This window comes from Oryza sativa, chromosome 5, assembly GCF_034140825.1.
Source record: "Oryza sativa Japonica Group chromosome 5, ASM3414082v1".
In the NCBI taxonomy this organism is placed as follows: Eukaryota; Viridiplantae; Streptophyta; class Magnoliopsida; order Poales; family Poaceae; genus Oryza; species Oryza sativa.
Window position 1 is genome coordinate 22887716 of NC_089039.1, and position 25454 is coordinate 22913169.

At 41.0% G+C, this 25454-nt stretch overlaps 2 protein-coding genes across 4 annotated transcripts; one reads left to right on the top strand and one right to left on the bottom strand.

Annotated features, from left to right (window-relative positions):
* Nucleotides 1–1910: 1910 nt before the first annotated feature.
* Nucleotides 1911–11507, bottom strand: LOC4339037 (E3 ubiquitin-protein ligase UPL4). Of its 2 annotated transcripts, none has more exons than XM_015784234.3 (17): nucleotides 10690–11507; nucleotides 10502–10612; nucleotides 10306–10422; nucleotides 10062–10220; nucleotides 9827–9985; nucleotides 9119–9274; nucleotides 8918–9039; nucleotides 7705–8806; nucleotides 5391–5457; nucleotides 4098–5272; nucleotides 3786–4016; nucleotides 3598–3702; nucleotides 3271–3351; nucleotides 3122–3190; nucleotides 2898–3026; nucleotides 2735–2818; nucleotides 1911–2325 (listed from the first exon to the last, which is right to left on the bottom strand). In XM_015784234.3, the coding sequence occupies exons 1-17, from the start codon at nucleotides 11356–11358 to the stop codon at nucleotides 2260–2262; spliced, it is 4602 nt and encodes a 1533-aa protein (XP_015639720.1). In that variant the 5' UTR covers nucleotides 11359–11507; the 3' UTR covers nucleotides 1911–2259. The 2 variants fall into 2 exon arrangements, with proteins under 2 accessions (XP_015639720.1, XP_015639719.1); XM_015784233.3 differs by having other exon boundaries at nucleotides 2735–2821.
* A 3614-nt stretch (nucleotides 11508–15121) lies between these two features.
* Nucleotides 15122–24603, top strand: LOC4339038 (probable DNA helicase MCM8). 2 transcript variants are annotated; one of them, XR_010741211.1, is made up of 18 exons: nucleotides 15122–15461; nucleotides 16049–16180; nucleotides 16291–16402; nucleotides 16489–16711; nucleotides 16787–16950; nucleotides 17726–17971; nucleotides 18601–18696; nucleotides 18793–18945; nucleotides 19517–19587; nucleotides 19677–19795; nucleotides 21509–21638; nucleotides 21807–21858; nucleotides 21975–22137; nucleotides 22245–22419; nucleotides 22773–22943; nucleotides 23276–23389; nucleotides 23560–23691; nucleotides 23788–23958. XR_010741211.1 is itself a non-coding variant. In NM_001420530.1 (18 exons), the coding sequence occupies exons 1-17, from the start codon at nucleotides 15264–15266 to the stop codon at nucleotides 23608–23610; spliced, it is 2370 nt and encodes a 789-aa protein (NP_001407459.1). In that variant the 5' UTR covers nucleotides 15129–15263; the 3' UTR covers nucleotides 23611–23634; nucleotides 23788–24603. The 2 variants fall into 2 exon arrangements, 1 of the variants encoding a protein (NP_001407459.1); NM_001420530.1 differs by having other exon boundaries at nucleotides 15129–15461; nucleotides 23560–23634; nucleotides 23788–24603.
* Nucleotides 24604–25454: the final 851 nt, after the last annotated feature.

Below are 25454 nucleotides of genomic sequence, written 5' to 3' on the forward strand. Positions count from 1 at the left end.
GGGTGAGGGTTTGGCTGACTGGGTTTGCCTGGCCGGTGCACGGTGGACCGGGTGTAGGGGTCTAGGGGAGGAGATTTCTTTTTTTCTTTTTTGCTTTTTGGGTTTTTCTTTTGCCTTTTTGTAGCCTTTTGTTTTAGGTTTTTTTTAGAAAAAAAAAGTTTTGGATTGAGGTGAGTTTGTCGTTTGGTGAGAGTGCACACAACGTGGGGGTTTTACAGTTTTACATCACAAATAGAATGTGAGATTTGCCATAAAAAACATTTATGATTTGCTTTTTTTTTCCCGCTTCTTCCTCTGATACACGAGGCATTTGATTTTATGCCGTTCTTAATATACGAGTGAACATTTGTTATATATCACCATTCATCAGTGGAGGGTAATTAGCCGGGAATATTAGAAGCTACCGCTGCTATACGTGACGCTGACCTCAATTATTTTTGACTGGATGGAGTATTTTATTAAAGGTTTTACATTGCCATAGGTTGTAAAGCAGTGTCATTGTAACAACAATTAAATAGCTACTTCAAGCGTTAAATTTTGTTTTAAAATATAGCTACTTCATCACTTGTTATATTATCTCAACCAATTACAACCATATTTCGTATAGATTTTTCACATAATTTTTCATCTAAACTAATCACAATTATCACTCGTTTAATTTCATTTCGCTTCTTAGTTTCTGTAAAAAGTTCTACAAGTACTTGTATTTTTAAGCAAAGTGAATAAGTTAAGTAATACCTATTGAATACATACATGGATAATTGGATATGCTTGTAAATCGATCGGCAGTGATGACAAGTCCAGAACTAAGGTATGCGCATCTAAGCCATTTAATTATATTATAGGTCAGCTTTTACTAAAACGACTAGAAGACTGTGATAGTCCTATGAAAATATCAATACTGAACGATAGGACGACAAGATATTTACAAAAGGCAGACATGACTAACGTGTTTTTCTGAGGGAACAAACAGATGGTATCTGAACAGACAGCTTTATGTCAAGATGTTCCAAGCAAACAACATTATCTTTTTGGACAGAATTACTATTACAATTATAACTAACAAAGTATTTGAGGACCGAAAACTTTTCTTCAGAAATGATTATCATCTCTTGCACCGTTGCACGTGTTCTACCCTTTCACTTTGCGTCCCGTATGTGTAAAGTCAACTGCGGATCGCAAGATGTTGCAGCTAAATAACAACCTTATCATCCTCATCCTCGGACACAATTACAATTAAATAAGATCGGCAAGATCAAGCTGCCTGATACTGCAAGTGATTGTGCAAGTGAGAATTTTCTTTTAGGTTTTAAGGCTTATGGACAAAGCAACAACATGAGGGGAGTAGTATACTAGTAGTTAGTATAGCATATCATCATCTCCAGGACCTATACTTAACCGGCATATATTCGACAGATGCGCATGATTGCCTTCCGCTATTTAACCGGGACAGACAGACACAGGACTCCCATCGCATCTGGAAGCGAACCGTGTCGCCATTTTCTAGCGACTTCGGCCGTCCAGCGAAGCAAAACTTTTGGCGTCAACGCGAAGCTTTGCGGAAACACACAATGACACAAACACAACAGCAGCTCAAAAGTGAATGCAGACACAACCTCATGCTGAAGCCAACATGACCACGAACACGTACATGCGAAATGTGTCCCCACAAAGGCAAGGCATGACCTTATCGAAAACTTTAACCCTGCCTATATCAAAATTTTCGTTGCTACCGATTTTTTGATTGGGTAGAGAACCAACCCAAGCATAGAGCGACCTGTTGTTGAAAAAGAAATTTACATCGTAAGAATTGATCCGTCGTGAAATCTCTGCACCACGAGCAGACAGTCCTGAAACTGAGAGCTGGTAACAAATGCTTCCAAACGTATTAGGCAATATAAGCTCCAATAGGCGAACAGAACGATGGATAGTAATAGTATTGAAGATTTTCACCAGCCACGTATATTTACACCAAAAGAGAAGGTTTGCATCAACAGCAGCGAGCTAAGCTGAGAGTCGCCATGTTCGCGACTACTTGAGCACACCTACAGGCAACTACCACTATGTACAGAGAAGGAAGGGCATGCGCCACCTCAGTTTTTTCCCTTTCCTAACATCAGCTCCACCCGAATCATATGTCTTGGTAAGTTAAGCAGTGAACCACCCACATTTACACCATGTTTTCCTACGTGATACTTACAAAACACACATTTCTACTGCGTGTGATGGCATGCGCAGCTAGATGCTATCAGTTTCAAGTCAAGATAAGTGGAAGGACCCCTGACCTTCCGTAATCGCGTAGAGTAGTTTCTCCCTCATCTTGTCCTGCAGATTGCGTATAACAATTTGGTGTCAATGCAAATAGTACTGGAAATCAAGAACTAATCACGGAATAATATCTTTAACTACTTTAAAATCTCAGTCGTTCTCCCTCCCCTTCCAAAAAAACGGCTCTAGAAAAGCCCATGAAAGAAAGGCATAAACAAAACTGAATTACTTTTTTATCTTCGGATATGTTGCACGCACAGGCATGTAACTAGTCTCCAAAATATGCAAGTGTGGTTTTGAGATTTTGACTTAAACCTAGGCAAAACCGTCAATTCGTTCTAGTTATAGTTTAGTAGATGATGTCTCATACGGTGACATAAATGAGGGATTGATTTAATTTATGAAAATTCCAGAATATACCAGTGGACTGTTAAAAAGCTAATCAGAACAGTAGTATGTTACAGACCTTGGAAGAATAGGGGGGTAACTTTAGATAATTAGCACAAGTCATCACACTCGGAAGGTCATCATCAGCCTCGTTGCTGTTATGCTGCTGATTATATTACAAAATATTAGGGAAGATAGTAAGAAAAAACAAATCCTAAAAGAAGTATATAATGAAAACAGACCTTTCGGACAACCGTCAACTTCGGATTTAGCGCAGCTAACCCACCCGGTGGGAGTCGAGGTGAACCTGTTATAAATTGCAAGAAAGCTCTGCGTTGATGGCCTTCAAACTCCTGTATAACCTCCAACAACTGCAATGTATTTGGCATGTAAAGAAAAGAGCCTTTACTACCATTTCAGAATAAAATATTTAACCGTCTAAATATATGAATACTGAAGAACTTACATTAATGACAGGAGGGCTGCTGGAAGTGTAGCCATGATCAAACTTTATATGATCCACAAGTTTCGCAAACTGTTCACAAACAAGGATCAGCAAGGGCGGTAGAATGAACACAGAAGTAACAACAAACTCCACAAAAGAAAGGCGCTTACATCCCACGTATCTTGTTCACCGCAGAGTAATCGCTCCAGCTCATCCTCTGAGAAGACCTGGAGCATGCTTAATGGAAATACCTGCATTTCCCAATGTCAGTTTCACAATAAAATGGATTCCTAAAGGACAAATGCCAACAACACAGCTTTCCTCCTAATTATAAATTGAGACGGAGGGAACGGCACCTAAACCCTCAACATATCTGAATCTGTTCAAATGAATTGAATGGCGATGAAAAATTCTAAGATAGCGATTCGCCCTACCTACCCTGCCCATTTCCATATCTAGCATATCATATTGCTAATGAAAACCACCATGAAACATACCTCATTGAATCCTGACTTAAAAGCTTCCAGCTGTCTTGCAATTCCACTTCTAATTGTTGCATCAACAACAAAAGAAACATACTGTTCTAAATTGTCAGCACTTACCTGAAAGCAACATGAACAATTAAGTAAGAGTCTAATCAGCTAAGAAACTGAAAGCATTGAAGTGTATGCTCATATGCGCTTACATTATCCAAGCTATTTTCTAAAGAAAGAACATATTCTGGATATCCTGGAAGAGCGAACTCAATAGCAAGATCCTCAATCCTGCAACCTCGATAAGACAAATCAGATGTACTCTTGCAGTCCCCACTTGAACTTGATTCTAAATATTTTCTCCGAGCAGCAAGTGCTTTAAACTCCATAAGGGTCATTGCTAGTTCAGGATCAAATGAGTGAATGTCATATATATTAAGTTCCTAAGAAAGAAAAAGGTTATTTAGAGACTTGGAAAGTATGAAAGCATAGCAAACTTCATCCAGGGATTCAGTCCAAAATACCTGTCCTAGTATAAGCCTGTAAAATGCTTTAGAAAATGGAATGTCGAGAATTCTGTTGTCTTTAACTGCCTTTGCAACGACCTGACCAAGGAGGTGGAACTGTTTATTCACTTCTGAGAAGGAAGAACAATCCACATGGGTGGACCATGGTTTAGGAAAAAGTCCATTAGGGGCAACCACAAATACAGAACCACCATGAACATTATCCAGGCCAGCTTCGCCGGAGAGCTCCCCTCTCCACATGCCTAAACCAGACTTCTGAAACTCATGACTTATCAATGTATAGAATTCCATCGTAGGACCCAAGCCTGTGCCTACTTCCTCTTCATATTCTACTTCAAGCATTGCATTACTCCGAGCATGTGATTGCATCACTTTAGCAGCAGAAACAAGTATATTGTCGCGATCAACTTTGAACTTTTTCCGTGAGAAGGAAGGCACCCTTTCTGTCATTACACCACTGCCACTTGTATCCATCATATTCCCATGTTGTGGGGTCAAAGAACCAAATGCTGTCAGCTGGAAATACTTCCATCTTGCCTCAAAAGAAAACAAGAAGGGACATGCAGACATCAGTTCAGTGCACCATAAAGGCAGGCAACGAGACCTTAAAACCAAGGGATCATGCATCTGTTGCTCCAGTTTATCTGTCAATTTAGCACTGACAAACTCCTGCTGTGGAACTACAGAAACATCAACTTTCAGATCATCAAGGTCAGTTATGCTTCCATGTACAAAAGCACGGTTTCTCTCATCAGAGACGAGGTGAAAAGAGTATCGGTTCAACCCCTCTAGAACTTTTAGCATAAACAATATGTCATATGATGGACTTGATCTGTCAAGTTTGCAAGGAAGTTTGCCAAGCAACAGGCTAGTGAAGAAAGGGAGCGTCTGACAAATATATCCAGCTTTATCGGGATGTGCTGGTGTTGTTGCACAAGATGAATACTTAAGAGGATCATCAATTTCTGGGTTTGTAGCCGTTCTATATGTTACATCATGCACAATGCGCCAAAACTGGTTGTCCAATATTATGTCAGAACCTGCATTAATCTGATCCTGCAGGATTGATTGATACAGAGTAACAGATTGGTCAAGCTCTTTTCCTTTCAAGCTAAATAACAATTTTGGTTGCGCAGCATGATCACTTGTGTTTGTCTCTTGTTGGCCTGCACCTGCACATGCATTGCAGTATTGAAGTTTCCAGAATAAGAGGAAGTATGCAAACAAGAGTTTAAACATAAGTGTTTCACGATCGCCAGACTACGCTTACTGTACTACTCCTGTACTTACCAGATGACGAAGGCCCTTTATTTGAGCCTGGTTCTACAGATGGACTTTGATTTCCTATTATAACACCCTGAAAAAGAGAACCATTTTAGTCTTAAAAGACAGGATGGCCATCGAAGTAATTTACAACGCTGTCTTTTGTCAGATATAGCATAGCAACTGCTCTTTTTGGTACAGAACATGTTGCTCTGGAACAGCAACTAAATTAATTTGACCAAAGATGTTTCTGAAATATTTTTTTTGGATACATGAAAACATAACAGGTAATTTTAGTACAAAAAGTATACATCATTAGACTCTTTTAACGTCTTTATTAGAAACTAGCACGGTGGCCCGCGCAGATTGCGCGGCTAGCATCATTATATTTTCTCTCATATAATAGCATATATGTTTTCTCATTATATTATTAAAATATATTACAATGACAACATAATTTTAAATTTTGCAATAACTTTTCAAAACTACTAATGTGTAATAACTACTCTAGTCTCCTCTTCTAATATTCCCTATTTTTTAATTCTGAATTTCAGCTATTTCTAAATTGTATTTCTATATGTACTCTGCTTTTTTTTTCTGAGATTAATGTGAGAATTTCTAGGCCATGAGAGCGAACGTGGAGGCTCCTTTTTATTCCGAATTTAGTTGGTTTTAAATTCCAATATGAACTATATACTCTACTTCTAAAATTCCTTATTTTTTAATTCCAAATTTCTATTTTTTTCTTAATTGTATTTCTATATGGACTCTATACTCTACTTCTAATATTTCTTATTTTTAATTCCGAATTTCGGTTATTTCCTAATTGTATTTCTATATGGACTCTATACTCTACTTCTAATATTCCTTATTTTTAATTCCGAATTTCAGCTATTTCCTAATTGTATTTCTATATGGACTCTAGTCTCCTCTTTTAATATTCCTTATTTTTTAATTCCGAATTTCAATTATTTCTAAATTGTATTTCTATATGGACTCTAAGTCTCCTCTTCTAATATTCCTTATTTTTTAATTCCGAATTTCAGCTATTTCTAAATTGTATTTCTATAAGGACTCTAGTCTCCTCTTTTAATATTCCTTATTTTTTAATTCCGAATTTCAGCTATTTCTAAATTGTATTTCTATATGGACTCTGCTTTTTCTTTTTCTCCGATTAATGTGAGAATTTCTAGGACGTGAGAACGAACGTGGAGGCTCCTTTTTTTCCCAAATTTTAGTTAGTTTTAAATTCCTATATGGACTCTATACTCTACTTCTAATATTTCTTACTTTTTAATTCCGAATTTCTTTTTTTTTTCTTAATTGTATTTCTATATGGACTCTATACTCTACTTCTAATATTCCTTATTTTTAATTCAGAATTTCTATTATTTCCTAATTGTATTTCTATATGGACTCTATACTCTACTTCTAATATTCCTTATTTTTAATTCCGAATTTCTATTATTTCCTAATTGTATTTCTATATGGACTCTATACTCCTCTTCTAATATTTCTTATTTTTTAATTCCGAATTTCAACTATTTCTAAAGTGTATTTCTATATGGACTCTGCATTTTCTTTTTCTCCGATTAATGTGAGAATTTCTAGGTCATAAGAGCGAACGTGGAGGCTCCTTTTTTTTTCCGAATTTTAGTTAGTTTTAAATTCCTATATGGACTCTATACTCTACTTCTAATATTTCTTATTTTTTAATTTCGAATTTCTTTTTTTTTCTTAATTGTATTTCTATATGGACTCTATACTCTACTTCTAATATTCCTTATTTTTAATTCAGAATTTCTATTATTTCCTAATTGTATTTCTATATGGACTCTATACTCTACTTCTAATATTCCTTATTTTTAATTCCGAATTTCTATTATTTCCTAATTGTATTTCTATATGGACTCTATACTCCTCCTCTAATATTCCTTATTTTTAAATTCCGAATTTCAACTATTTCTAAAGTGTATTTCTATATGGACTCTAGTCTCCTCTTCTAATATTCCTTATTTTTTTAATTCCGAATTTCAGCTATTTCTAAATTGTATTTCTATATGGACTCTGTTTTTTCTTTTTCTCCGATTAATTTGAGAATTTCTAGGCCATGAGAGCGAACCGGGAGGCTCCTTTTTCTATTCCTTTAATTATATAATAGATTTAGGACATCAAATTTAGTAGTCAAAGTGAACTATTGCTGATGATAAAAAAGGCAAATTGAAGCTTCTTTTACTTAAAGGTACTAATATGGCTTGCTTACAGGCAGCATGATATATCACTCATTATATACTATCTGTTCATATTTTTCAAAGATGTTAAATAATAGACAGAATAGTACCTCTGGTGGAGGGGATGATTCGGGTGAGGAATATCTTTCCTGGAGGTCATCTTCAGGATATTTGTTTTCAGAAGCAGTACCATTGGCCGATGATTCAGGCTTCTGATTGCTTGTGCCTGTACAAATTTTGGGCCACAAGAACTCTTCAATAGTGTGCAACAAGGAAGAGATCTCCAAATTAACAACATTATCATAGCTCGACAAGTTGGTTTGATCTTCATCCTTCTTAAATCGAACTCGGATACATGGAGTAATCGTTGAGTGCCTAGTAGGGATATCTGAAATATTGTTCCTCGGCTTGAAATTATGGCTCATTATCACTGGGAAGTTGTCAAGAGAAGTAAGAGCATTCTGCAGTTTCCTTACTAACAGTGTCAAGAGCATATCACCCCAGCCCTGCTCCATTCTTGAAAAAGATATCTGAGTAAATGACTGAAACCTTTTTAGCACGGCAAGAAAATGTTCAGTATTGTAATCATTTGGGATTCTCTCCAATTGGAGGTACTTGCCATTGGAGAGATAGTTAGACAAGGATTTGATCAATCCACTCTCAAGAAATTCAAAGGTAGTCATTGTTTCTCCCCCATGAAGCTCCATCATCACCTCACTTAAAATGTCAGTCAAGTGCTCTTCATTTTGTATATTGTCTCGGTTTAATGACTTATCAGCAGAATCGTTCAGAACTGCGCAGCAAGTTTTGAGCTTTTGCAAAATCTCTGTCAAACCCATCTCAGAGTTCACTGCTTCGGTAGTGAAATAGGTTGTCTTCACATGCCTTGCGAAAGTAAAAAGGTTGCCCTTTCCAATCATGCAAGTCCTTGTTTCAGCAGCATCAGATCTGGGATAATCAAATGCATAGCAGAAACATGTAGGCTTATTTCTTATGATAGGCTGATTCTCTGATTGTTGTGCTTCATCTGAGAGATTAGTAGACTTTGAACAATCTTCTTGCATAAGAAGAGCCTCAACTGCATAGACAACACCTTCCTTGATAAAGGATCCAAGGTAAGCATCAGGAAGCTTTTGCATGAGAATTTCGATAAGCTTTAGTGATGAGAATAGCACATGATGATCCTTCCGAGACAATAAACCAGCCAAGAAACTGCCACAGAGATCACAAAAATAAATCTATCCGTCTAAAATCGGCAATTTTAGCACAACAAAAATGCAATTGATCTTGCTTATGGCTATCATGTAAAAAATAGAATCTTGCCTTGGTATGTTCGCATCCTTGAGCAACTCTTGAAGCATTTCAGGTTTACTGAAATAACAGATGTTTTTTACAATTGAAGCACATCCATAGCAAATGTATGAATTTGCACCAGAGTTGACTGCCTGCACGAAACAACATACTCATTTCCATATTTCAGATAACAATCATTATTATGACTTCTTGTGATTGCTATCAACGGACCTTGATCAAGACAGGAAGAATCTCCATAGAGAACTGACACAAAAACCTTGGTTCATCTACAATTATTTTTTCTTTTGCAAGTACCATCTGGGTATCTTCAACATCTCTTGCTGCAGAAGGAATAAGTTGGTTTGCTAATTTCAAAGCTTCATTGACCTGAGATCAGCACAATTAAGTTTATCTCAAATCATGTACATTTTACGAATGGCCCTCGTATATAATCAAATGAAGTAAATTAGGGTGGTGCATACATGGAGTGACTTGTTATGCACACCAATGCAACTTATTAGATTCAAGTTCTAATGTAACAAGGTAAATTAGAGTGGTGCATACATGACAAGTAACTTGTTATGCACATTAGTGTGTAGCAGGGACAAACATGTGTCAGAGGTCAGATATCAGCAACCTAAGGTAGAATGGCGCTAAGCACAAAGTGATACAGTGCACTAATTGGGTGATGAATAGGTCACATCAGAGCTTATAAGGAATTAAAAAGACTAATCAATCCATCTTGTCATGGTGTAGTGATGCCCATAAAAGCCGTTACATCTTGAACAAACCAAATATAATATATACTAATTAAGTCTACAGATAAGGGTATAATCAACTGATAATAAAAAATTGCACTAAATTGCAACCAAACTCAATTGATATCCTACTGCTGCTGCCACCTTCTAGTCTTAAATGTCTGGAAGTAAGAAAACCAACCTGGTTGCTTTGGTTTTCCAAAGGCAGGTAAGGCATGCCATGTGAGAGATCTGAAGTAACCAGAATTCTGCTTATGGTGTTACCAACATTCAGCTCAAAGAGAGACTTCACAGCCACAAGTGAATTGCAGGCTAGCTTGGCGAGAAGCCCAATCAAGTTCTGCAATCAAAACAAACAACAATCAATTTCCTCAACACACTCGGGTACATGCATAGAAGTTTAACTGCAAGCATACACTGCATGTTGATGGGCTAAGAGAAGTTAGCCCGCCAGTATTGATCAGAGGCAGGACTTTCTCTATCACACCCTGGTGACAGAACATGTCGAGAAGCTCCACTGAACTACTAAATGAATCCACGATGTTTATCAAGCAACTTGCAACCTTCTCCACTACCTGCAATGTTACATCACTTTAAACATAAGCACAAGTTGCATACATACCCCTAAACAAGCTCAGTTTGAAGAATGAACAATGGTACCATCTTGTCCTCAGACTGCAGTAGATTACACAACACTGGCACAGAATCCATCACAAATTGGGAGCAATCTTTGGGGACCTTCTTACAGGCATTCGCAGCAGCTGAGACCGCAACCCTCTGAACAATACAAGTAAGAATCCAATTGGTGGATGTAGTAATTCGTCAGCAAAATATGGAAATCGCTTGCGATGCTAACCTGGATACTTGCAGAGAAGAAGTCAATGTACGTGAGCACAGCAGTGATCATGCCAGCCTGCAAGCACGGCGTCGGCTGCCTCTGCGATATCTTCTCGAATGCTTGCAAGCACTGCGCGTGACACGATCGCATACAACACGTCAGGCCAATGTGATCGTTCGATCGGGTCGTCAGAGCCGCTCGGTTACCTGCTCAGCGACATCAAGGTACTCGATGGCGAGGAGACGGGAGCAGAGCAGGGGGAGCAGGCCGTGGCGGACGACGGCGTCGGCGGCGCGCGGCATCGCGTCGCAGAGGTACGTGATGGCGCGCACGGAGAGCAGCATCACGTCGGGGCTCGCCGCCGCCGCCGGCGCGCCATCGGCGCCGCCCCCGACCAGCCGCACCAGCGCCCGCGCCGCGGCGTCCGTCGGGAAGTATCCCCCGACGTCCTCCCCGCAGAAGGAGAGCGCCTCGCAGAGCTCCGTCAGCGCCGCCACCACCGCCCCCTCCTCCGCGCCGTCCGCCGCCACCGCCGCCACCATCCGCTGGAACCTCCCTCCCCCGCCGCACCTCCTCGGGCTCCCTCCCCCATCCGACTCGCACGACGACCCCCCGTCCCCATCCCCATCATCGTCACCATCCCCTTCCCCTTCCCCATCCCCATCCCCATCCGCTTCCCCATCCCCTGCGTGTCCAGACGATGATGTGTCCATATCCGAGCAGGCGCGCTCCGCCGCCGCCGCCTCCCCCTCCGGCGCCACCGCCGCCGAGGTCGACGGCTCGGCAGTGCAGGGGCGCTTATCGGCGGGGTGCTCCTCGTCCGCCTCGCCGGGAGCGCCAGGGTCGGAGTCGGGCCGCTTCCGGCAGCGATCCATCCTCCCCCACCCCGCCCGCCGCTACTCCTCCCCCCTCGTCGCCCTCGCCCTCGCCGTCGCCGTCGCCGTGGACGAAAGCCGCAAACCACCACTCGCCCTTGGCCACTCTTGATCGATCGATCGGTCACCGATCGGAGAGAGTGGAATTCGGGGGGGGGGGGGGGGGGGGGCAGCGGATATATACACGGAGGCGTGCGTGGGTGGGTTTAGTTCCTAGCGGTCTAGCCACCCCACCCCTCCTCCTCCGCGATCGGTTTTGAAAATTGCGGGGATTTCAACCGATTTTGGTGGAAATTTCCCCGTGTTTCGATTCGATTCTACTACGGGTTCGGCTCCACCGCCATACTGTGTGTTGTGTTGTGGTGTGGTTTCGCTCGCAGCGTGTGGGTGGGTGGGGTTGGGTTGTTTCGGCTTTTTGGGGCGGCGCGCGTCGACGTGTTGCGCTCGTGTTTGCTTTGGGTATGGTGTGGTTTGTGGCGGATTGGTACGCTGCGGGTGATTATGCTGATTAGGAGGGTGATTGGCCTAGGTTGTGTTTGTTTTGTTCTTTACTTCCAGCAAAAAGATGACATGCTGACTATGATAGTAGGATCTCACAAGGCATCTATTTGGTTAGTTGTGTAGGTTTTTGTGAAAAGGGAGACGGCGACAATTAATCTTTTGTCAATGAAAGGAATAATTGGGCTTCTTTGCTAAGGAAGTAATCCTTTGTTAGGGAAGGATTGAACTTCATTATTAAGGAAAAAAATCCTTTGTTACAAGTTCAGATACATGCAGTTGCCATAAAAAACGATTCATCGGGAATAGGACACATACGATTATTTGAAATTACGCGATAAATTTAATGTTCACGAATATTTATATTTATCTTTACCTACTTAAAATATTGATAATAGTACTTCTTTCCTTTGGTTGTGTTAGTTGTCATTTGTTCTCCAATGATCTGGTTTAGTTTCCTATTTAGATATATTCATTGTTTGACTCTACGAAAAGTTTTTCCTCTTTCCTTGAGCTGATTTAGGAGGGTGCCTTTGGTTGGTTTTTTGACCCTGCTTTTGGCTTTAAAAGGGCTCAAAAGCCATAGCTGCATCTACCCAAAAGCTGCTTTTGCTCTAGTACAAATTGAAAGCACCTCCACCCCTTACTTTCAGCTGCTTTTGGGTCAAATATTTATCCGCCTGCCACTGGTTACGTGGAGAAAATAACGTTTAGCCTCGTTCTATTCCGCATCGCGTCCGCTCTGTCGCCCCCTTCGGCATCGCGTCCGCTGCCACTCGCTACCCGTCGTCGAGGTCCTCCAGACCTGCCCGAGCCAGCTACCGGACCTTCGTTGCCCCAACTCCGGCGAGTCCAGGACCATTGCGGCGCGAGATTCTTCACCTCCCCTCCCCGTGGCGGCGTGGCTCCCCCATCCCCTTGGTCCCATGGCCGGTGACGGGGCGGGAGGGCGTGGGACCAGGAGCGCGATCTCCACCGCCCATCTCTGCGCCCCTCCTCCATTGCTGGCTGCAAGCGGGAGCTCCCGAGCGCCTGAGCGGAGGAATAGGGTCCCCGACAGAGGAACAGCCGAGACCAAGCAGGATTCGTGTCCCGCGGTCAAGGGCGCGGGTGGGATTCTTCCTCGACGGCCGCGGGCGCGGACGCAGCTCTTGCCCCGGTGGCTGATAGCCAAGGCCGCGTGTGGGATTCGTCCCCGGGTGGCCATGGCAACCTCGCGTCCATGGTGCTTGCCTCCTGTTCCCTCGTCCCGTGCTGCCTTCATGGCCGGCCACGCGAGCCTAGGATGTCCTGCAACTGGCTGGCGAGCCCAAGCCGGCGTGCCCCGATAGTGAGTCCCCATGCGAACCGTGTGAGGAAGAAGATGAATGCAGTGAGGCTGACAGGCAGGGTCCAGCCGTAAGTGAGAGAAGTATTTTCCAAAAGCCACAGTTGATCAACCAAACGGGCTTTTGTCTTCCTCGTAGCTGCTTTTCCAAAGCTACTTTTGCAAAAGCCAAAGCCCACGTCTGCTTTTCCATAAGCTACTGCCCAACCAAACACACCCTTACTCCTTCCGCGCACGGAATATGGAGGAGTAGGCGTGCGCGGAAGGAGCAAGGGTGTGTTTGCTACAATTCTTGGGTTTTTTGGTCTTTTTTTAATCTTTCATCCCCCACGTGATCAACACAAACGAAACACGCGATTATAGTGAGATTAATTAAGTATTAGCCTAAAAAACTTGAAAATTGAATTAGTATGATTTTTTAAAGCAACTTTCATATAGAAAACTTTTGTAAAAAAATACACCGTTTAAGAGTTTGAAAAGCGTACGTGCGGAAAACGAGGGAAGTGAGTTGGGAAAGAGGGGAAAAGAACACAACCCTAGTGTGCCTCCTATTCTCCATCCTCCTTCCTCTATACCCCTCCTTGTCCGCCCCCTTATCCCCACATGTACAAATAATTGAAGTATGCACGATTATTTAAAAAATATACGGTCAGTTTTGACGTTCACAACATGCTGTCTTTATCGTTATATAGTTTAAAATTTAATAACATTTATGTCTTTTTTGATTTGTATATGTTATCTTTCGTTATCCATTAGTTAAAGTTTTGTTTCCTATTCGACTTTATTCATCGTTGTTGTTTCATATTTCCTTAAAACGATTTCATCCTCTTGCATGCCTGATTTTTAGTACCCAATTATTTTACTTCTTAGTTATCGCCTTTTTCTCGTTCATTATACTCGAGCATAGTCAACAGCAATCTTACATGCCCCATCTTCTCCACCTCCCCTCCCCGAACTCCTCCTTGTCCGCTCCCTTTTCTTCCTCTCCTAGATGAGGAGCATCAATGTTATATATGTTGTACTTGTTAGCACACCTTTTACCGTCATGATATGGGCTATTTTAGTCGGACAAATCGTTGAAATTTAAAACCCATATTGACAGTATATTTAAAAAAGTATAAATGATTAAAATATAATTTTAAACAATCCATCAATCATTTTCTTTACAATCTCTACAGTTAGATAGCATAGAGACATGGACTAGTTGTAAAAAAGGAGGAAAAAAACATTTTGAGCCAAGTCCATGCATCTCTCTTGGTCTTGGAGCACATGAACAGCTGATTATTTTTTTATCTGTGTGTTAGCATAGATTGTGTTCGAATGAAAAAAACAAAAAAGACAGGTAAAGCGAGATGAGCCACTAATTATTTTAAACCTAGAAATAAATTAATATATTTTTTCTATAACTTTTTTTTAAAAACATACCGTTTAGAGCACCCGTAATGGTAAAGTAATGTGCCATATATAAAACATTTACATCTCAGCAATAGACTACATTAATAGTAAACCACTTTAATGGTATATCTACATGGGTATCTATAGCTCTCTAATCTATTGCCTCGTTTTTCTCTATAGACTATCTCCAGGTTAGTAGATAGCTTTGCTCTCTCTCTTCATTTAATCTCTTCCAAATAGAAAAATATGCTGACATAGATCTTTTGTAGAGAGTCTATAGATAATCATTGCGGGTGCCCTTATCAGTTTGGAAATTGTGTGCGTGTAAAACGAGAGAAAATTCATCTCTTTCTTGCTCAGTACAACGCAGCCTCAAGTAGGAAGGAAAAAAACCATCACGATTTACGAAATACAGTATTGAAGACCTGCTGTGAATTGTGAATTTGTGATTGGGCTCGAACGCGGGCCGGAGAGGGGAGAGCTCCTCGCCGCTGACATGTGGGCCATAGTAAAAAGTGGGACCCACATGTCAGGTCTGCTTCCGCCCGCTGAGCTTCACGCCGTCCTCGCTCGCCGCGCTAAAAATTTCGCTCCGCCCGCCCCCCAACTCTCCTCTCCCGCCGCCGCCGCCGCTGCCGCGCAACTCGCCGGAGAGAGAAGGGAGCGGCCCATTTCTCAGGCGAACATGTACGACGATGGTCCTCGCAAGGGAAAACCCGGCGGCCTCTCCATGGACGCCGCCACCGCCGCGGGGCTCGCGGCGGTCTGGCCGGAGTACTTCCCGGAGGAGAGCGAGTTCGCCGCGGACGGCCGCAGCGCGCGCCTCGCCGCCGACCTGGTCGACCTCTTCTCCTCCCCCGACGCGAGCGACCTCCTCTCGCGAGTAAGCGGTGGCTCCCCTCCCCCATTTCATTCCTCTGCGGCGTTGCCCTTCGAGCTCTCCTCACGGCGGACCGGCGGTGCCCATGCTAGGGTTCCGCGCTTGTGGTATGGTCCGATTGTTGAGATCGGTTCATGCGTGATCGGTGTTACAACTTAGAATATATCAGTGGTGGCATTTCTCGATAATGTCTACGATTTTAGCGGATGGACGCTCCAATCGTTAATTGAAATGTTCTGGAAATCGCAACTAAAGTGAGTACTGTGAGCAATTCATAAATGTTTTTCTAAGGAATCTTCGCAAGTGTTTACTTTGTCTTAAACAAGAGCAAGTGTTTAAGCTTGTAAAGGTTCCTGTTATAGTGTTATTACCTATTTAATTTAGCTCGTTCAGGGAGCTTGCAACTCGATGTTAATGGGCGTTTAGTTTCTACTCTCTTAATGCCTTAATTGCGAATGCATGAATTTCATATGAATTAGGAAACAATTCAATCATTGCAAGAATCTTAAAATGCGAATTTGTAATTTACTCTCTTTGGTTAATGTGGTTACTAGTAGTTACCACTTACAACTTCATGGCTTCATGCACAGGTCGAAGATGATGGTGATATCCTCTCCCTTCCAGTTGATTTCCAGCAGCTATCGAATTTGACCTGGATTACTGAAGCTCTCCAGGAAAATCCAAAAGAAGCCTTGCTTTCCATGGGAGCTGCAGTTCATCTGGTTGATGTTTCTATTCATGTTTTCCTAGAATTAATGAGCCTGTTACTTTTGTAGTGCTTTCATGTTTGGTCCACTATACCTGATATGTCAGTTCTTGATATTTTCTTCAGATTGTGTGTGCTAGCAGGGACTTGCAGTTGGGCGACATCAACAAAATCAATATCAGGCTTTACAACCACACCAAGACTATTGCCTTGAAGAATTTAAAAGCGGCGTATATTAGTAAATGTCATTCTGCCTTTTATCATCGCGTGCTAAAGTTTGTGCACATATAAATCAAAGTACTAATTTGTAGATTCACTTGGCAGAGAAACTTGTGACAGTGCGTGGAACAGTCTTAAAAGTAAGTACGGTGAAGCCTCTAGTGCTGCAGCTGAATTTCCAATGCATGAAATGCGCTACAAAATTCCCTCGTGTGTTCTGTGATGGGAAGTTTTCACCTCCAGTATCGTGCAGTATTCAGGGATGCAAGAGCAGAACATTCATACCAATGAGATCTACTGCAAAGTTGATGGATTTTCAGAAAATAAGGCAAGTGATAAATAAACTACTACATTATCCTTTATTTATGGTACTAAAGCTTTTCTCATATTGTTTCCAAATCAGGATACAAGAGCTTGCTAGTGGTGAAAGCCATGAAGAAGGCAGAGTGCCACGAACTATAGAGTGTGAGCTTACAGAGGATCTTGTAGATTGTTGCATCCCTGGAGAGACTGTAACAGTTACTGGAATCGTCAAAGTACTGAACAACTACATGGATGTTGGAGGAGGTACAATTTTTGAGAAATTAATATTTCTTTGCATTACTTCTTTTTCTAAACCTTGTGGATTTACTGGCTCACACACAGGCTTCAAATTTTGCGTTTTCATTGGCAATCATTGGCAAAAAATGTTTATCTATAAATGCCTCAGATTTGTTCACAACACCTATAGAGGCACATATGCTGTCAGCATCTTGTTTTATTTGATCATTAATCTGATTGGATGTTAATGTTCTGATTAGAGAGCCTTGGCCATCTACCATGTGACATTACGATTTTTTTTTTCTAGATGGAGCAGTTGAAAAGAAAATAGCATTTGAGCAAAGCAAGAAAATAGCTTTCTATTTTTTTGTTTCTTCCAGACCATATATCCTAAATCTGATATATAGAAATCAGAATCACCAGATCAACTCATGGACTACTGAGCATAAACAGTTCATTAGAAGCATTATTATAGTCCATGTTAACTATAGGGAAACCTATCTAATGCTGTATTTGGCAGCATGAGGGTATCTATTTTACCTCTCCCCCACTTTACATTCTTAGAACTTGCAAGATCATTTGGTCTTTGTTAGATATATGCATGCTTTCTATGAGCTCCTTGAATTTAAGAATCAAGAAATTATTTATAGGATAATGGAGAACAAATTAGTTATGATGTACAGCCTTACTATTGTTTGACCCTTACCCGCTGATGCCATATATGCAGATAAACTCTTATTTGATCTGAGCTTCCCCCCTTCTAATTTCTTAATTTTACACAATATTTCATTTGTATCTTCAGGGAAATCCAAAAGCAGGAACCAAGGTTTATACTACCTGTACCTGGAAGCAATTTCAGTAAGAAACTCAAAGGTCCATGCTGCTTCAGGAAATTCAGATGCTGCTAGTGGATCTTTCGGTTTTCAAGCTTTTACTGAAAAGGATCTTGAATTCATCTCCAAATTTAAGGAAGAACACGGTGCTGATGTTTTTCGTCAAATTCTTCACTCCTTTTGCCCCTCTATCTATGGACATGAACTTGTAAAAGGTATTGGTATTATACTTATCTTCCATCTACTATTTAATGTGGTTAAAGATTTAAATTTAATTCACTCTGAGCTGACCCAATAACGGAATGAAATATTTTGGTGAAACCTACCGCTCCCCTTAATTTCTGTTTACACGAAATGAGATAACAATTCCTTTTTTTCTTTTTATTCAATTAGTTCTGGACCGCTGCAGCATTTTCTGCCCAAATGATCTTCTATAGGAACTCTCTTGTGCTGCATGAAAAAAATGAGAATGTATCTCCCAAGCTCCTAAACTGTGATTTTTGCAAAAACTTTCTATATATAAATTGCTTAGAATACTTTTCAAAAACAACTTTTGCACTTTGTAATAATTAATTCATTCGTTTGTACCCTTGAATATTATCATAAAATCAGATAATCTATCATCTATTCATCTATTCAGAACAATCAAACTGGGGGTGGTGAAATTGACTAAGCTACTGGTAGTTCCCGTTCTCTGAGATATGTGTGTTCTCCTTTTCAACTAGAGCATACAGCACCCATTCTACTACACTACTGTTTACAAACATGCCAGCCCTTCTTGGTCCTTTTCCTGCTTTGCATTTTATTGCTAGATACAACTAAATGAATATTTCCAATTTTTCAGCTGGTATCACCCTTGCGCTTTTCGGTGGTGTGCAGAAGCACTCCATTGATCAAAACAAGGTCCCAGTGAGAGGAGACATTCATGCTGTTGTTGTTGGTAATCCTTCACTTATAGAGGGTCTAAGCTTCTTGGTAAGAATTTTCTTAGCATTTCTCACAGTGCAATTAAAACTCTTGCTCAATGCAATTCTAGGTGATCCTGGACTAGGCAAGAGTCAACTGCTACAGGCTGCAGCAGCTGTTTCTCCACGGGGTATATATGTTTGTGGGAATACAACAACAAATGCTGGTCTAACTGTTGCTGTGGTTAAAGATTCTATGTCAAATGATTATGCATTTGAGGCTGGTAAGCATATGAGATTGTCCTTTGTCCCTTCCCTAGACTGTTGTTTAAGTTCTGTTACCTAACTGGCTGTCTGTCCTGGTGGGTTTTTGTCTTAAAACCTGTGAGTGGAACAAAATAAGTACTCCCGTTGTTCCAAAATATAAGGATTTCTAGAACTCAAAACATTGTACTCCCTCCGTCCCATAATATAAGGGATGGTATGTCCAGATTCATCGTATTAGGATGTGTCACATCCACCCAAAATCCTTTATATTACGGGACGGAGGGAGTACCAGATATAAGCATTTCTGGGCACTGATTCCAACGCACAGAAATCCATATATTTTCAGCCAATCAGTTGTTTCATGTTCGAGAGGGGAATCTAAGCAATTCAAAATTTGACAACTGAGATGACTAAAAGGGAATCTTTTCCCTTAACTTCATTATTTGCTAAAAAAAACCTAGAAATGCTTATATTCTGGAACGGAGGGAGTAGGATGCAAGTGGGTCTGGTAGTATTTTTTTTCTTGACTAATTTAATGGCACATACATAAAGTGGCCTATCAAATAATTTTGACCCTTTGGTTTACAGGTGCCATGGTCCTTGCTGACCGTGGAATATGCTGTATCGATGAGTTCGATAAAATGTCAGCAGAGCATCAGGTTTTAACCTTGTATAAGCTTCACTCTGAAATGTTAATTAGAAAGCCCTAACCTGCCACATCATGTTTCTAATGAATTTGAGTTCATAGGCTTTACTGGAAGCCATGGAGCAGCAATGTGTATCTGTGGCAAAGGCTGGCCTTGTGGCAAGTTTATCAGCCCGTACTTCTGTGCTAGCGGCTGCTAATCCTGTTGGTGGTCATTACGAGTGGGTCCTTGTGTACTGCCTGTCATTCTTGATCCATCATTTCCGTTCATATTTTCCTTTTCAATTGATATTGATTATAGTTTGATTGTGGACCATCCAGTCCATTCACACATAGCCAGAGATAATTAAGCACCAATGCATTCAGCAAGGTGACCGGGAGGAATAGAGATGGGTCCATAAAGTTAGCAAGAAATAGCAGCATACGGATTGAGTCCAGTTATTTTGATAGTCAGCACAAGATCTTGATAGAGTTTGTTTCGTATGACTTCATATTCATATAAAGGGTTACATCGTGCATCCCTGTGATGTAAGCTAGTACATCGGGTGTTAAACACTTCAGAAAAGAGAGTGAAGGGCTGAAGGCGACGGTTTGGATGGAGGCCGCTTGCTTGGGTTGATAGGAACTAAACTACTTTCAACGTGAGCCATGGGTCATGGCAGATTTCTTGTACTGCTAGTATGTTCAATTGCTGTAGTATAGTTGGGAAGTGTTGGCTACTGGTGTTTTTGCTGCAAGTGAATAAGACAAACACATAGTATAAAAAACCGGACCGGGGGTCGACCCGCTCTGGCCGTCGGTTCACCGGTCGAACCGCCGGTTTATTTATTTATTAATATTATATTTGATTTGCATTAATTTAATATAGAACCATCACAAATTGGTGGAAATTTGCATAAATAAACCAGTATATCTATTATTACATAGTCACAACATAAAAAAATAAATGTGGTGTGGTAACATAATAAATTCATCATGTCATATTGCCATAGGAAAAATAAAAACTGGTTCGATACTTAAAAACCCGCCACCGGTTCAAGGAAAAACCGCCCGGTTCACCGGTTTTTTACCGGTTCGATTGCATGGGTGGTCTTTTAGCAGAACCGAACCACCAAGGTGGCCGGTTTCGGTTTTTTCTGGTTCAACCGCCGGTCCGATCCAGTTTTTTGTACTATGGACAAACCTGCAAGTAATACCATTCTCCATTCATCTCAAATTATTTAGAGTACATTTTGCAAAGCTAACATTTATGTGAAACTATCATAGCCCTACGTATTTAAGTTTGAGTTTTTCTTTTTTGGCATAACTACATATTTAGGAGCAAAAATATTCACAAACCTATGAAACATTGTATCATAACCTTGCTTACAACTCGGGTTCACTCTTCAGTGACGAAAGCTAAATATGTCCTGTTACCTAGGGTGGATGGGGGCACATCATATTAGCCACCTGGAATAGCTTGTTGGTTGGGGTGCGTATCAGCACTAAGGGCATTATTTGAGGAGGTAAAGGAGTCGATGGGAGGGAAATGATGCGTGGATGCTCATGATCTTGAATCTTTAATTGTCAGCGGCGCAGAGCTGCAGCAGAAGTCACAGTTTCTTGCGAAAGCAGTTTTGTATGATTGTTCTGGATTCTAGAATGCTAAGGCTCTAATTTGATGGAGTTGTAGTTCTTTGAGAATTTTTTGCTTCTAAATATGTTGGTTGGTGACGTGACATTCAAACTTGTTTGTTGTGATGGTTTTTGTGCAAAATTTGTAATTATGCAGAAAATATAAATTATTTATGGTGTCATGTCTTCATTTTATTGATGCACCCATACTATTTGTTTGTTCGATATGATATTTTGTGTGTTTTCAATTGAGATGCTTCCCTGCTAGATATTAAATTTGCGTGTTACTGCCAACTTAACAGTTAAGTACCTTTTTGTAGCCGAGCAAAAACAGTGAATGAGAATTTAAAGATGAGTGCCGCCCTCCTCTCTCGGTTTGACTTGGTTTTCATTTTACTTGACAAGCCAGATGAATTGCTGGATAAGAGAGTATCAGATCACATAATTGCAGTAAGTGAATGTTAACCATGTTTCCTGTTCTCATCTGTTAAGTATATATGACTGATATGGGATATGCTCACATGATGCAATATATCTGTATTTAGCAAGAAAGGATATGTATTTAGGGAAACATGCATAGTTAAATAACTAAACAATTTTACTATTTCCGATAAGCAGCTCCACTCCAATGATGGAGGCCCTTTCACAGCCAACAAGAGGATAAGAACAGGTATTTTCTTGGTTTATTCAAAACTGATTTATAGTGCCTTCTTTTCGGTTGCCAATCATTGTTGGTTTTCATAACTAAAAACTTATCCATCATTGTTGATTTGGGCCTTCTTTCAGTGCCTCAATTTAATGCCAGTACAGAGTTTGGTGTCGGTAGAACTTCATTAGCTTCAAGGCTGAGATTGCACCCTGAGAAAGACAAGGATTTCTGTCCATTACCTGGACCATTACTTCGCAAGTATATATCTTATGCAAGAAGCCATGTTAACCCCCGAATCTCGTAAGTTCCTCTTTCACTCATAAAATGTCATAAATGCAAACTGTTGGCTATCCCTATCCTTTTTGCCTGTAGTGCTTCCCCTAACCTTACTATTTTTCCTCTTTAAGCATGCCGTCGCCAGCAGCTGACAGTCTGCAAAAGTTCTATTTGGATTTGAGAAAACAAAGTGATTCTGCTGATGGTACGCCCATCACAGCCCGGCAACTGGAAAGCCTTGTAAGGTTGGCAGAAGCTCGTGCGCGGGTGGATCTAAGAGAAGAAGTGACTTTAGAAGATGCTAAGGTGAAATAACTTAAATACTTGAGTGCTGAAAAGGTTGCTAAGTCTCTAATCTCTGTTGCTGGGTAAACCTGACTTCTTATATTATTAAATCAAACTTAAAAAACAACAAGTTGTGCCATTTCACCCACACTTGTGCAAATTATGTTCACATTGCAGATCTTTTTTGTTTGTTTGTTTGTTTCCTAATTCTTCCTACTATAGTTCTAAATTTGAAAATCTCACATTTGCACCACCTGATTAGTAACTTCTTCCAGCCAAAGGCAGATAGAAATCCAGTGATAACACAATTGAACAACTCAGCAGCATTAAAGCTGAATGATATTTTTAAATTGTTCATTTTTTTTACATGACAGGAGGTCATAGACATAATGACGGAATCCTTATATGACAAGTGTGTTGATGAGCACGGTGTTGTGGACTTTGCTCGAAGTGGTGGGATGAGCAATCAAAAGCAATCAAAGAAATTTCTCCGCGCCTTAAACGAGCAGTGTGATTTGCAGAAAAAGGATTGCTTTTCAATGAATGTAAGTGTCATGGCAATTATGCTTCAAATGTCTTTTTTGCTGAAGATTTCTTGTTTCAGTTGTCGAATTATACAACATCACACCAGTCAAATCAATTAAAATGGAAAAATGGACACAATTCTTATTCTGCTCTAATTGAAGAATATTTTCCTTTGCTACTTTTTGAGCATTTTTGTTCTTTTGGTGTGTGGTTTGTCCAGTGAAAGAAGATATGCAGCTTTCTTGATTTGTTTACAGTATTTAGTCACAAACAAAGCATTGTAATTAGTAGGTGCCTTTTTTTTTTTAATCTTTGATCGTTCCATCATGTTCTATCCCTTTCCTATTGCCAGGAGATGTACAACTTAGCTGATCGTATCAGCTTGCAAGTTGCAAATTTAGATGCTATTGTGGAAAGTTTGAACAATGCTGGCTATATCACTAAAAAGGGATCATCAATGTATCAGGTATCGTCTTGTTTTCAATAAGCTCTAGCATTACTCTTGCTGTCAGAACAATACTAGCTGGCCTCCTGGCATCATGCTGATTATCGTTTTGACTTGTAGAATCCGTGGTAACCCTCACGGAAAACGTGACATATGCTCTTTCCTCTTTTTTTTTTTTTTTCTGTTAACAGGTAGTGACTTCGTCATACCAGGGGAGCCAAGCTACATGGTCAAGACGATGAGTTTTGTTGCATCCTAGATGATCAGTAAGTTTGTTGGCGAGGACTGTGCTGGTTCTGTTATTAGTCGATATTATACTACGGGTGCAATCCTATGCCTCCTTGTTAACGCTGGGATTATTCCCAGTTACTCTGAATCAACATGATTGACTGATAGCTTCCCTTTGCTTGCTGAACCAGCTGATCCAGGAGGTTAGTGTCTGATTCTATTCCGAGAGCCATAGAACGGGGTGATGCTGCTTCTTAAGGCTGCAAGGTGATTAAAGATGTCTGGCTGCCCACTCACTGTAATGTGCAAAACAGCAATTTTGTATAGAACTTCATATTTGCTAATCATCCATATTGTTATAACCTGTCGCCCAGATTTGTCAGTTTTAGGTGATGCTAATATTTTCGTTCTGATAGTATATGGTAGTATAATTGGGTAAGCAATGTTTGAGCTGCGGTGGCTTACCCGTCGCGGCGGACCGGTCTATGCCTCGATCGCCGGTGGCGGGGGATTGGGCTGCGCGTGGAGGGAGCGGTACGTGGTAATGGCCCATATGTAAGTGGCACAACTGTAAACTGCACAAACTCAGGGGATCAATTTCCGTAGGTGGGTGGAGCACCCGCGCGGCGCGGCGATATGGGCGGCGCGGTGCCCGCAACGGCGGCTGCGTGTGACCTGTCGTAGCTGTGCGCCGCAGCAAAAGCCGATGGCGATGATCTCTAGCAGCCGCGGCGACGACGGCTCGGCTCGGATGACACCGGCCCACGGGCTGCGCTTGAGGGGGGAAGAGAGAAAAAGGTCCATTATCCATCGCAGCAGGCCATAATATGAGGCCTCATCTAGTTGGGCCGACGACGGCAAGGGGATGCAAGGCCTACGACGCGCGCGGCGCCGGCGGTCAGCACAGCCATGGGCCGCCGTCCAATCAAGCCCTAAACCTGGAAATTCTGAGAGATATTTAACTATTTACCACTCTTATGATAATTAAGAGTTTATGACTGGATTTACATGTCATACACGTGACTCAGTGAGTGGCAAATAATTAAACTTGACATCTTAAAAGTGGCAAATAGTTAAATGTCCCAAATTCTAAAGCTCACAGGTAGGCACCAGAAAGGAAAAAGAACGGTTGGAAAAATAGAGTTTCATAAATAAATTGCCAACCACAAAGACAAGTATATTACGGTCATGTTTACGTTATAAACTAATATAATTTGTAATTATTAATATAAATTAAAAGTAGTAAGTAACTAATTTAAATATTTCATAATGATCTTATAGCATCAATGGCTGACAACACATATAAGGGTCGTTATGGTTAATTTCTTTTTATTCCAATGGGTTACGCTTATTTCTTTAAAAAATATTAATGAAAAAAGTACTATTTCCGTTCCATTTCTGAAAACATGAAATCAAAACGTTAAGTACAAAACGGAAACGATAGCCGGTACAGTCAAGAAGTCCCGTACCGTTTTAACCCTACTCATCGGACACTGACTGAGATTAAGTCCGACGACCACCACGTGCACAGCGCCTAATAAAACCATTTGATCGAGGAAAGCGTGTGATGACTTGGAACGGACTCAACGGAGAGACGATGGATGCAAGTCAATTTGGGGAAACGGAGTTATATAACGAATGCCGTGCTTAATTAGTTCGGCTTAATTTGCACGAGAAAGCGGCTAAGCTCAAGTGTTTCGGTTAGCTAGCTGTATCGCATGCCCTACGAGAAATTTAATTGCTTCTCGGACTTTTCAAGGGGAGCAACAAGACACGGTCATTTTTTTTTAGTTCAGTTGGCATATCACGTGCTTCATTGCCCATTTTTGGTTGATGGTTTCCCTTCTCGACGAAGCAG

What these genes read in the sequence shown, in the direction of transcription:
- LOC4339037 (XM_015784233.3), bottom strand. Translation starts at nt 11,358, where the DNA reads ATGGATCGCTGCCGGAAGCGGCCCGACTCCGACCCTGGCGCTCCCGGC. An exon ending in TAGAAAATAGCTTGGATAAT is followed by an intron (nt 3,703 to 3,785) that starts GTAAGCGCATAT and finishes TGTTGCTTTCAG; the next exon opens with GTAAGTGCTGACAATTTAGA. An exon ending in TACCCCCCTATTCTTCCAAG is followed by an intron (nt 2,326 to 2,734) that starts GTCTGTAACATA and finishes CGCAATCTGCAG; the next exon opens with GACAAGATGAGGGAGAAACT.
- LOC4339038 (NM_001420530.1), top strand. Translation starts at nt 15,264, where the DNA reads ATGTACGACGATGGTCCTCGCAAGGGAAAACCCGGCGGCCTCTCCATG. An exon ending in CATTCATGCTGTTGTTGTTG is followed by an intron (nt 18,697 to 18,792) that starts GTAATCCTTCAC and finishes ATGCAATTCTAG; the next exon opens with GTGATCCTGGACTAGGCAAG. An exon ending in AGGGATCATCAATGTATCAG is followed by an intron (nt 23,390 to 23,559) that starts GTATCGTCTTGT and finishes TTCTGTTAACAG; the next exon opens with GTAGTGACTTCGTCATACCA.